Source organism: Rattus norvegicus, chromosome 12, assembly GCF_021556685.1.
Source record: "Rattus norvegicus strain SHRSP/BbbUtx chromosome 12, alternate assembly SHRSP_T2T, whole genome shotgun sequence".
NCBI classification, from domain to species: domain Eukaryota; kingdom Metazoa; phylum Chordata; class Mammalia; order Rodentia; family Muridae; genus Rattus; species Rattus norvegicus.
In genome coordinates this window covers 42,804,586-42,815,998 of record NC_141545.1, presented here as the reverse complement: position 1 = coordinate 42,815,998, position 11,413 = coordinate 42,804,586, and the positions used below count along the sequence as shown (strand labels likewise).

Sequence of the window (11,413 nt, the reverse complement as noted above, 5' to 3'; positions counted from 1 at the left end):
GCTATGGATATAAGGGCAGCCAACTCCAGAGGCAAGGCTGCAGTCAGCAAACATTTGTGGCCTCAGGATGGAGAAGGATCTCAAGAGTACTCCAGCCTCGGAGCTGGACAAGTTCATACAGGATCACCTTCTTCCTGACACCACATTCCGTGATGAGGTTAGAGCAGACATTGACTTCATATGTACTTTCCTGAAGGAGAAATGCTTCCACGGTGCCGCCTTGAAGGTCTCTAAGGTTGTGAAGGTGAGCCCTCCTCATCCCTGAGCTGACCAGGATGGGGTGGGAGAGAACTCTCAGAAGGGAGGCTCCAGTCCTTAGTGGGGGCATGAGTTACCTACCTGCTCTGTGCCCGGTGTCCTCATGTACACCCCAGCTATGGCACAGGGCAGAGAACAGAACAGAGACCCCACCATGGATGACTGGTGACTGATGGAATGAAGCTCATTGCCCATGTTTCCATCTGTCAAGTGAGATTTTATGATGACAGTTCCTACCTCACTCACTGTGAAGGCTGCAGAAATGTTGTTGTGTCATGTCCACTCATCTATGACAGGGTTGCAAATGTGTTAGTGATTGTGCTCAGCATTTTATTTAGGGAGGACCTCTGCAGTATCCCTTATTGTTTTCTCAAATTTTTTTTCTCTGTGAATCCATTTTCTTAATTTTAAAACCTGTTCTGTGACTTTGAAATATGATAACGACTATCTTCATGCAAGCATAGTGTACTTTTAGTTTATTCTTCTTAACATTCTGCTAACATTGGGATTAGGACAACAGTTTCAAAAGTGTTAATTTACTCACAGTCTCCTCCTATGCATTACCATCCTACTTCTTTGTATTCCAACATGATCTCCCTGAGAGAGTTCTCTTTCTATCACACACACACACACACACACACACACACACACACACACACACACACAGAGAGAGAGAGAGAGAGAGAGAGAGAGAGAGAGAGAGAGTTCATAAATAAAGCAGGGATGTTCATTATTCCGTACCAGGAGGAGTTCCAGAACTTCTACATATTTTCCTACATAGAGCCTCATATCATTCTTCAGGGCTGACTAGTATTCTACTGCACATGTGACAGCTTGCTCTATCCATCCATCCCCCTCGGTGATGGACTCCTACTCTGTTCAGCATCTGGATTGCCTAACATGGCTCTCCTTGTCCCTTGTCATTCTCCTTGTCTCTCAGGGTGGCTCCTCAGGCAAAGGAACCACGCTACAGGGCAAGTCAGATGCAGACCTGGTGGTGTTCCTTAACAATCTCACCAGCTTTGAGGATCAGTTAAAGCGACGGGGAGAGGTCATTGAGAAAATTCGGAAACACCTGTGCCAGTTGCAGCAAGAGAAACAGTTTAAACTGAAGTTTGAGTTCCAGACCCCAGAGCAGGCCAACTCCAGGTCTCTGAGCTTCAAGCTGAGCTCGCCCCAGCTCCAGCATGTGGTGAAGTTTGATGTGCTACCAGCCTATGATGTCCTGGGTAAGTGTCACACAGCAGCAGAGCCTCAGCCTGCCCTTCCTACCCCTGAATCCTCCCCTCTCTGTCTCAGTCTCTCTCTCTGTCTCTCTGTCTCTGTCTCTGTCTGTGTCTCTGTCTCTCTGTCTCTGTCTGTCTGTCTGTCTGTCTGTCTCTCTCTGTTTGTCCTGGGTTTGCAGTTTTATTATGGAAACATTTATTATGTTAATTAGGGCTGTGGGGGAGGGGTTGCCTAGTCTCCTAGAAGTGTCTGTAGGCTATGAGTCTCCAGCTGTAAACAATTATACTCAGACAAATTCAGGACACACTGTGATGGCTGGTTTGTTTTCAGATAGGTGGGTGGGCCAGCTTCATGTCCACCTATCAGACAGTGAGCCTGAGGAATTCTCCTGTCCCTACCTCCCCAACACTGAGACTTCAGTGCAGACCCTAATGTTCCTCAACCACAGCTTTTAATGGGGTCACTCAGAATCTGATTTTGGGTCCTTGTCCTTCTCTAAGAAGCATTTTACTCACAGAGCCATCTGCCAGGCCCTTGGGATAGCCTACAGAACACACACATGGCGAACAGCCCTCTACATGGCTGAGATTGGGAACTGTGGGTCTCTGAAAGTGGGACAAGAGATAGAGCGAAAAATAAACACTTGTAGCATCTTCTGTCAAAGAATGAGAAACCCCAGACCTGTGCAGAGGCCTGGGTGTCTGTGCATGGGTAACAGGGTGCAGGATGCAAAACTTCCCTGTGGGGCTCTGGGCCCTCCTGGAAAACTGGAAACCCAGCACACACTCACACACACACACACACACACACACACACACACACACACACACACACACACACACACACCAACTTACCATATACACACATGTGTTATATAATTGCACATTAATGATCCTCTACATTAAGATCTCTCATACCAGGCCTGACTGACACTCCATGTGTCTCCAAAATTACACATTGCCCAACTCTACCCAAAGGCAGTCAACCAAGAATACCCTTCCCTCAAAGATCAGCATGGGCTTGGGTTGCTTAGAGAATACTTGAGGGATACTTTTGGGGAAGCATAGCACCCCCTCTTGGCCACTGTGTGAACTGCTACTATTTACTTAGAGACAAGGCCACTAGCCCTTGGCTTAGGACAGCCATGGACACAGTCCAGAGTCTGGGACCAGGACCAGGCCATTAGACTGTGGGAAGCTGCAAGAAGCTTAGAACCCTGCTCAGTGGAGGGGGCTCAGAGGCGTGTGCACCAGAAATGATTTGGTAGGGCCTCTCCAGCAGAAGCCTGTCTTGCTCATGGACTTCCCCATTCTGAGGCAGCTTTCTCATGGGGGAGGGCCCTACCACAGAAGGACCACCTTGGGAATGCTGGTGTGGGTGACAGCCCAAAAGAGGACCCTGACCACAATTCTACCTCAGCTGACTTAGCAGGCAAGACCTACTGTGTACTAGACCCTGAAATAGAAAATAAGTTCTTGAGACCTCCCCGGGTCACTGTGTGAGTGGGCTTGTCTCAGGCTCCATCAGTGAGTGATTTTGCCCTGGGCCAGCACCACAGCCTGATGGTGTGGCCTGTTGCAACCACAGCCATACACTTGGACATACCTAAGACACAGTCTGCTGCCTGACTAGCCTTCTGAAATGTACACACACAGAGCCACACATACATCTATTCCATAGCTGCCCATCCACCCTACAAGTGCTCGCGCGCGCGCGCGCGCGCACACACACACACACACACACACACACACACACACACACACCACAACCACCACCACCACATCCTTAAGCTCTGAGGAACTGGACAATCAACACCATGTGACGTTAAGTTAGGCACTGCAGAGACTCACGCACTGCTGACACACAGTGCCTGGGGAGACACCTCAGCAGATAAGGGCGATGGGCGATTGCTGCACGAGCCTGAGGATCTGAGTTCAAATCCCCAACACCCACCTAATCTCAGGAAATGCCACACATTGACCTGTAATCCAGGCTATACTTGGGGCAGAGACAGGGGAATCTCTGTGGCCTGCTGGATGCCCACTAAACATGAGATTCCCAGGGAGACCCTGCCATGAAGGGCGAAATACAAGTACACAGAGAGACACCTTATGTCCTCCTCTGGCCTTCAAAAATATGTGTGTCCGCCCTCCCTCCCAACCCATACATCATATACACAACAGGGCAGAGACTCTGTAAGCATGAGACATGACATACAAGTTCAGCACACTGCTCCACAGTAAACTTTGACACAAGCAAGAGTGCATACAGTTGACACGCACTGGGCACTCAATCCCGGATACCAGAAAGTGGTCGGCCATTATTAGATGATTGTGTACCTCTCTCCCGTGTGACCACAAAGTCCTGGTTCCTGCCATCACTCTCTCCAGACCTGTGAGGAAGGCACTGCCCTTGGACCAGTTGGTGGTAGGAGTTTTCCAGGGACACACCTTCTATAAAGTCCTGAGGTGTGGCGGGGCACGTGGCTGTACGGGCAGTGATGCTTGCTGTCAACAAATCCTGCCCCATTCGCTGAACCTCATGGCCAGTGATTGTCACCCCAGAGAGACTGAGGAACCTCAGAGAGGGGCTGAGGTGTTCATCTGAATGAAATCTTCTTAACAGGTCATGTTAACATCAACAGCAAGCCTAACGCCCAAATCTATGCCAGTCTCATCAGGAAGTGCACCGACCTGAATAAAGAGGGCGCGTTTTCTACCTGCTTCACGGAGCTCCAGAGGAACTTCCTGAAGCAGCGCCCAACCAAGCTGAAGAGTCTCATCCGCCTGGTCAAGCACTGGTACCAACTGGTAAGGCATCTGGCCCGGTCACTGTGGGCCCATGTGGGAGGAGGGTAATGAGAAAGTTGAGAGCTGAAGGAGGAACATCAAGAGAGGGGGGTGCTGAAGGATAGAGGAGGGATGGGAGGGAGGACTAGGAGGAGGGAGGACTGGAAGGAGGGAGAACTGAGAGGAGGGAGGACTTGGAGGAGGGAGAACTGAGAGGAGGGAGGACTTGGAGGAGGGAGGACTGGGAGGAGGGAGAACTGAGAGGAGGGAGGACTTGGAGGAGGGAGGACTGGGAGGAGGGAGAACTGAGAGGAGGGAGGACTTGGAGGAGGGAGGACTGGGAGGAGGGAGGACTGGGAGGAGGGAGAACTGAGAGGAGGGAGGACTTGGAGGAGGGAGAACTGAGAGGAGGGAGGACTTGGAGGAGGGAGGACTGGGAGGAGGGAGAACTGAGAGGAGGGAGGACTTGGAGGAGGGAGGACTGGGAGGAGGGAGGACTGGGAGGAGGGAGAACTGAGAGGAGGGAGGACTTGGAGGAGGGAGGACTGGGAGGAGGGAGGACTGGGAGGAGGGAGGACTTGGAGGAGGGAGGACTGGGAGGAGGGAGAACTGAGAGGAGGGAGGACTTGGAGGAGGGAGGACTGAGAGGAGGGAGGACTGGGAGGAGGGAGAACTGAGAGGAGGGAGGACTGGGAGGAGGGAGGACTTGGAGGAGGGAGAACTGAGAGGAGGGAGGACTGGGAGGAGGGAGAACTGAGAGGAGGGAGGACTTGGAGGAGGGAGGACTGAGAGGAGGGAGGACTTGGAGGAGGGAGGACTAGGAGGAGGGAGGACTGGGAGGAGGGAGAACTGAGAGGAGGGAGGACTGGGAGGAGGGAGAACTGAGAGGAGGGAGGACTTGGAGGAGGGAGAACTGAGAGGAGGGAGGACTTGGAGGAGGGAGGACTGAGAGGATGGAGGACTTGGAGGAGGGAGGACTGAGAGGAGGGAGAACTGAGAGGAGGGAGGACTTGGAGGAGGGAGGACTGGAAGGAGGGAGGACTGGGAGGAGGAGGTCTGGGAGGAGGGAGTAGTGGGAGGAGGGAGGATTTCCTATGCTTGTTATGAGTGATTTTTTTCTAGCCTCATAGTCAGTCAACTAATTCTCTCTTTACCTGCATCTAACTCGTCATTCACGTGTGTTGTAGAAATTATTTTAAATCCTGGCCAGGGGTTTCTACCTAAACTTTGGTTATTGAGTTCCAGGATGAAAGACTCACTCCCAGGCTTTGTATTTTTAATAAGCTTTCATCGGCACAATAACTGGGCAGCAGGCTACTCTCCATGTTGTTAGAATCTCCTTTCCTATTCGTAACCCAAGCTGTTACTATGTTTCACGTAGGCTGCTCTTAGCTCCAACTGGCCAGCCCTCACGGCCAAGCTCTCTTGACACTTTACCCATGAAGGCTTTCTTTCCCTCCTCAATGTTCTTCCCTCTCCTCCAAGCCCATGAAACCCAAACCCCACCCATGTCCCTTCTGCCCTGCTATTGGCTGGTGGCATCTTTATTGACCAATCACAATTAACTGTTGGGCAGGGTCACATAGCTAGTGTCTAAATGCAGACTCCCTCCTCACCGGGACAACCAGCTTTGGAGACCCGAATTAGCAATAGAGGAAAAACAGAATCAGGCGAACCCATGACACACATGCCATTTTGGTCCTTGCATTTCTCCCCATTTTTCTCCTTGCCTTTCTCTTCTCAGTGTAAGGAGAAGCTGGGGAAGACCCTGCCCCCGTAGTACGCCCTGGAGCTGCTCACAATCTATGCCTGGGAACATGGGAGTAGACACTGTGAATTCAACACAGCCCAGGGCTTCTGGACAGTCTTGAAACTGGTCACTAAGTACCAGCAGCTTCTAATCTACTGTACAAAGTATTATGACTTTCAACACCCAGAGGTCTCCAAATACCTGTGCAGACAGCTCAGAAAACCCAGGTAGTCTGTCCCACTGCTCCCCATCAGTCCAAGGCTGCACTTGTGTGGAAAGGGGAGGTGGGAGCTCATGAGAAAACTTCCATAGTGAGGACTCTCTATGTCCCGCCCCCACCCTTACTCCTAGCTGTCACTCATGGTGTCTTGATTCCTTCTGTGCCTGCTAGTGAATGCTGTCTTTGTGGAGTACACAGGGTCCATCTCAACGACTCAGATCTTGGCTATAGCACAAGAGGGGCCACAGTCTGAATGTAATGACTGGGCATGGCTGTGTGACAATAAACCTGTAAGGACACCATCAGGTGGCAGCTGAATTGAGCCTGAGAGAAGTGGCCCCCCCACAACAGCTGAGAGCCCCGTTTTTCTCTTTGTTTTTCTCTTCTCAGTGTAAGGAGAAGCTGGGGGATTCGCTGCCCCCACAGTATGCCCTGGAGCTGCTCACGGTCCATGCCTGGGAACGTGGAAATGGACTTACTGAGTTCAACACAGCTCAGGGCTTCCGGACAGTCTTGGAACTGGTCACAAAGTACCAGCAGCTTCGAATCTACTGGACTATGTATTATGACTTTCAACACCTAGATGTCTCCAAATACCTATACAGACAGCTCAAAAAACCCAGGTAGTCTGTCCCCACATGGCACTGCTCCCCATCAGTACAAGGCTGCACTTGTGTGGAAAGGGGAGGTGGGAGCTCATGTCTATGAAGCATCTCCTGCACTGGGCACTGTCCTGCTGTCACCTGATTGTCATGAGGCCTTACAGCTCTGGGAGTCAGGGCTAGGCTCTCCTGTGTGCAGGTGAGGAGACCAAGACACTGACATTGTCCAGGTTAAGCAGCAAAGGAAGGGGAGTCCATGGGATGGGATCTGAAATATTCCAGCATTAATCAAAGTCATATGGTTTGGGAAGCTGTAAATAATAGAGTACTATGTCACCCTAGGCAGTGACGTGTCTTGATCCTGTTGTGTTCAGTTTTCCCATGAGACTGGCTGGTCCAACTCTCCCCATCTCAAGATCAGAGAACCTGAGGGACCTGCCCCAGGACACACAGCTACTAAAGGGTAGAGGATTTGAACCCAAGCCTTTCAGGTCATGACCAAGGATCCCTCCAGTCTTGCTGTATGCTGTGGGGCAGGGACAAGGTAGAGGCTTTAGATGAGGGTTCTCTGCTGGGCGACTCTCTTAGCCCTGTGCAGTGTTGCCTGGGGCACTGGAGGCTGAACAATTTCTGTCTAAATGTTGCTCTGCAGGCCTGTGATCCTGGACCCTGCTGACCCAACAGGGAACGTGGCTGGTGGGAACCAAGAAGGCTGGCGGCGGTTGGCCTCAGAGGCGAGGCTGTGGCTGCAGTGCCCATGTTTTATGAACAGGGATGGTTCCCCAGTGAGCTCCTGGGAAGTGCAGGTGAGACCCTGTCATCATCCTGTCCCCTTGCACACAGCTTCGGTCACTCCACATATTGGGAGAACATTCTCAGTGAGGCATGATCTTTTTCTAAAGGTCTCCACACCCCATTGGAGTCCAGCAGCTTGCCTCGTTTTACCGCCATTTAAGCACCATTCACAGATATCATGGAGTGGCAAGATGGCTCAGTGGGTAAAGGCACTGCCAACTCTGAAGACCTGGGTTTGATCCCTAGAAACCCATATGGTAGAAGGAGAAAAACAAATCCCCCAAGTTGTCCTCTGACGTTCCTCTCCGTGCTGTTATACACGTGGGCATGCACACTCACAGTCACAGAAACTCACACAATACACACTCACCCACATGCACCCACATTTACATGAACTCAAACACTCATACATACATACAAACACACTCACACACAACGCTGACACGCACACACACAGCATGTTGACACATGTGGAGACAGTATAGTGGAGATTCAGAAGTGAAGCCCCTGGCTCAGCTAAGGCACAGCAGGGCTGGGATCCTGTGGACTCTGAACACTTCGTGGTCAGGTCCATGAAGCATCCTGCCTTCCCTGTCTCACTGTCATGTGGCCAACGGGACACAGCAGGACTGTGTCACAGCCACAGAGGCACAGAGGGACCTGCTCTTGGTCCTGTCCCCTCCTGGGGCCGAGTCTGCCTGATGCTAGGGAACCGATGGTGTCACATGTGACCTCAGGGTCGGGAAGAACATGGATGCCATGATGTGGGAAAGAAACCTCAGAAGGTCAGGAAGGAAGGGAGAGGGGGCATGGAGGGAGGCAGCTGTGAGAACAGTGGCCTGCAGCGCTGTCCTGCAGCAGAGAGGTGGCAGGGCCACATCCCATTCGGCAGATCTGTTACTGAAGAAGCAGACTGCAGGTGGGGCCATGTGTACCCTCAGAAGGCTAAGCCATAAAGGTGTCCTGATGGCCATCTTTCCAACCTGGGAATGTGCTGGCCCTTTTTCTGAGAGCTCTGGCTGGCCAGTCATGGTGTCCATCCCCCCAGGGCTGAATTGCATCCCCTTGGGTGTCGGAATGCAGGCTCCTGACATGATTGTGTGTCCTTTCATTACAGACGGAGGTTCCTGTATGTTTCTAGCAGGTTAGTTTTTTTCCCCCTTGTTTTGATGTGACTTTCTGCAGTGTAGCCCAGGCTAGACTGGATCTCGCCATTCTCCTGCCACAAAGCAGGGATGACTGGTGTAAACTTGATGTTTCTGACCATGCCCTGCCTTCCCTCCATCCCCAGGTGGATGAGGCCTGGTCATGCATCCTGCTGTGAACCCAGCAGCACCAGCCCAGGAGGCTCCGGAGTCAGGGGCACGTGCTGCTCTGCTGCAGGACCTTGACACAGTGAGGGAGGGCCCCACTCGGGATCACAGTCCATGCTTCTGATGCCCGCCCGCCATGTTTGAATACTGTCCAATCACAGACAGCCTTCCTCAACAGATTCAGAAGGGGCGGAAAGAACTCAAGCTTGACTTCCATCTGACCGTCCACCTGTTGGGAGGTTCTGTCCAACCATGTCTGTCAACAACAATAAAGTACAGCAGGTGCCATAAGGGTGTGTGTGTGTGCGTGTGTGTGTGCGTGTGTGTGTGTGTGTGCGTGTGTGTGTGTGTGTGCGTGTGTGTGTGTGTGCGCTTGTGCCTGTGCATGGTTCAATTAGATGAATTTGTTGAGCAGTTACTAGACTCTACATGGTGCAGGCCCTCAGCAGTGGTTAGAGCCAAACCAAACTGCTACAGTTGTTGAAGGGCTTGGGATCCTTCCAGGCCTCTTATTACACATAAACTGAAGAGAGGAACCCTTGTATCTTCTGTCCATGTCCCCAAGACTAGATGCTAGCCATGCCCTATCTGACACAGAAACTACTCCCTGGCCACACATGGACATGGCACGGTGAGACTGTGGCCTGTGTACTCAGGTTGCCCTTGAGTGGCTACACCATGCAGGCTGGGTTCCATAGGTGTGGGGAGAATAAAAGTGTCCAGAATTATTGACACATGTAACTTTGAAGCATGGTCACTGATGGCGGTGACCAGCTTTGATGCACTGAGTTAAATCACAATGATTGTGGCTTCCTTTCTCTCTATCGAGACATGAATGCAAGATGTGACACATGCTGACCTGGAACTCACAGGAATCCTCCTGCCTCAGTCTCTCACTCAAGGTCTGGAAAGAAGCACACACACATACACACACACACACACACACACACACACACACACACACACACACCCCTCCACACAGAGACCTAATGGTTCCATCCATTAGTGTTGTGAACCATCGTTTCATTTCTCAGACTCAAAGGACTCACATGTGCCCATCCTCACTAAGAATTCAAGGCATTGTGCAGGACCACCAGCTCCCAAAGCCTTCTGTTGCTAACACCCACACTCTGTGTGTGTGTGTGTGTGTGTGTGTGTGTGTGTGTGTTATTCTCCCAGCCCCAGTTCATTCAGTTCCTACTCAAGTGGCCCTGACAAGGAGGAATGCCAGTGTCCCACAGGACACGTCACCCGCTGCCTTGTGCTTTATCTCAGCCCTAGGGGACCAGCGTTGCCGATCTATAACTCCAGTGTTGCCCTTCCTGAAACATCTCCAGATACACACAGAGGGTGTTAGAAACAACGGTCAGGGCTTCCAATGTCTCCTGCCAAGCAGAGGGGGAATCAATATGTCAGCTTTCAAGTCCCCATGGGAAAGCCCACATGTGATGTGTAGTGGCCATATCCCATCTCTCCATGATGAAATGACCCCTCATGTGGACCTCTGAGAGCCTCCCCAATGATAAACAGCATGGAGTATAACAGCAGGGTCCAGAGTTGAGCAATGGGCAGCCAAGGGAGGAGCCTCATGGTGGCTGGGTCGTTTCCATGACAACAGTGATACAGGGTCTCTCAGAGGGAGAAGGATGTCCACAGTTGACACTTCCATATCAGAGCATCTGACTGCCATGTTGTGCAGTACCTGGCTTGCTCCAGCCTGGATCTGCACAAGAGCCCTTTGCCCTAGCCAAGTGGCTCATCCCTGCTCTTCCTGAGGGATGCTGTGCGGTGCTGACAGACCATCCGTCCTGGGAAGGGAAGTGGCAGGGCTCGACACTTTGGGTTTGCAGGCCCTGTCTGCAACTTTGACCTTTTGCCAAGGCCAGAGGCTTCCTTCTCTCCAGGGCCCACCCACACAGTAAGCAGTACATGCCCACTGAGGGAACCATCACTCCGCCCACCATGGTCCCACAGGGTTCTGTTCCCCACGAAGCCTCTTCATCTGCACTCAGGGGTTCCAACTCTGAGGCTGGATTCAGGTAGCTGGGGGAGGGACCTGCTGTGACTGCCACTGCCCTCAGCCCCATTCAACCCTCAGGGATCCTTCCCATAATCCACGATGGTTCATCTTCATGGCCAACTTCTCTAGCCTCAGACCCTAAATGGAAGCACACCTCTGGGTGTGCCTGAGAGCACATTTCCAGAAATGTCTGCAGGTTGCTCCCCAGTGCTCTGTGTCCACCTGTCAGCTCTCCTCATCTGAGGCGATTTGTCTGCATTTACCTGGGCCGCCTGACATTCGGGAAGATCAGATCTCGGGATGGTCAACTGGGGCCTGAGCAGGGTACCGAGCACACAATGGAGGGCAGAGGCCTCTTGGGCACGACTCGGGAAGCTGGTGATCCTCTGACAGGACAGAAAGCCCATCCTCACCTCACACTACATACACACGCCATCCA

At 52.0% G+C, this 11,413-nt stretch overlaps 1 protein-coding gene across 3 annotated transcripts; it reads left to right on the top strand.

Annotated features, from left to right (window-relative positions):
- Positions 1-9,245, top strand: Oas1k (2 ' -5 ' oligoadenylate synthetase 1K). Of its 3 annotated transcripts, none has more exon segments than NM_001009489.1 (7): positions 1-244; positions 1,199-1,487; positions 4,111-4,295; positions 6,635-6,867; positions 7,499-7,652; positions 8,759-8,785; positions 8,933-9,242. In NM_001009489.1, coding segments are annotated over 6 exon segments (1,062 nt in total). In that variant the 5' UTR covers positions 1-67; the 3' UTR covers positions 8,783-8,785; positions 8,933-9,242.
- The last annotated feature ends 2,168 nt before the right edge of the window (positions 9,246-11,413 follow it).

Excerpts from the sequence above, each read along its gene's own strand:
- Oas1k (XM_087579078.1), top strand. The coding sequence starts at position 68 with ATGGAGAAGGATCTCAAGAGTACTCCAGCCTCGGAGCTGGACAAGTTC. Across the intron at positions 1,488-4,110 it reads ACCAGCCTATGATGTCCTGG|GTCATGTTAACATCAACAGC; the intron begins GTAAGTGTCACA and ends TCTTCTTAACAG. Across the intron at positions 4,296-6,634 it reads TCAAGCACTGGTACCAACTG|TGTAAGGAGAAGCTGGGGGA; the intron begins GTAAGGCATCTG and ends TTCTCTTCTCAG.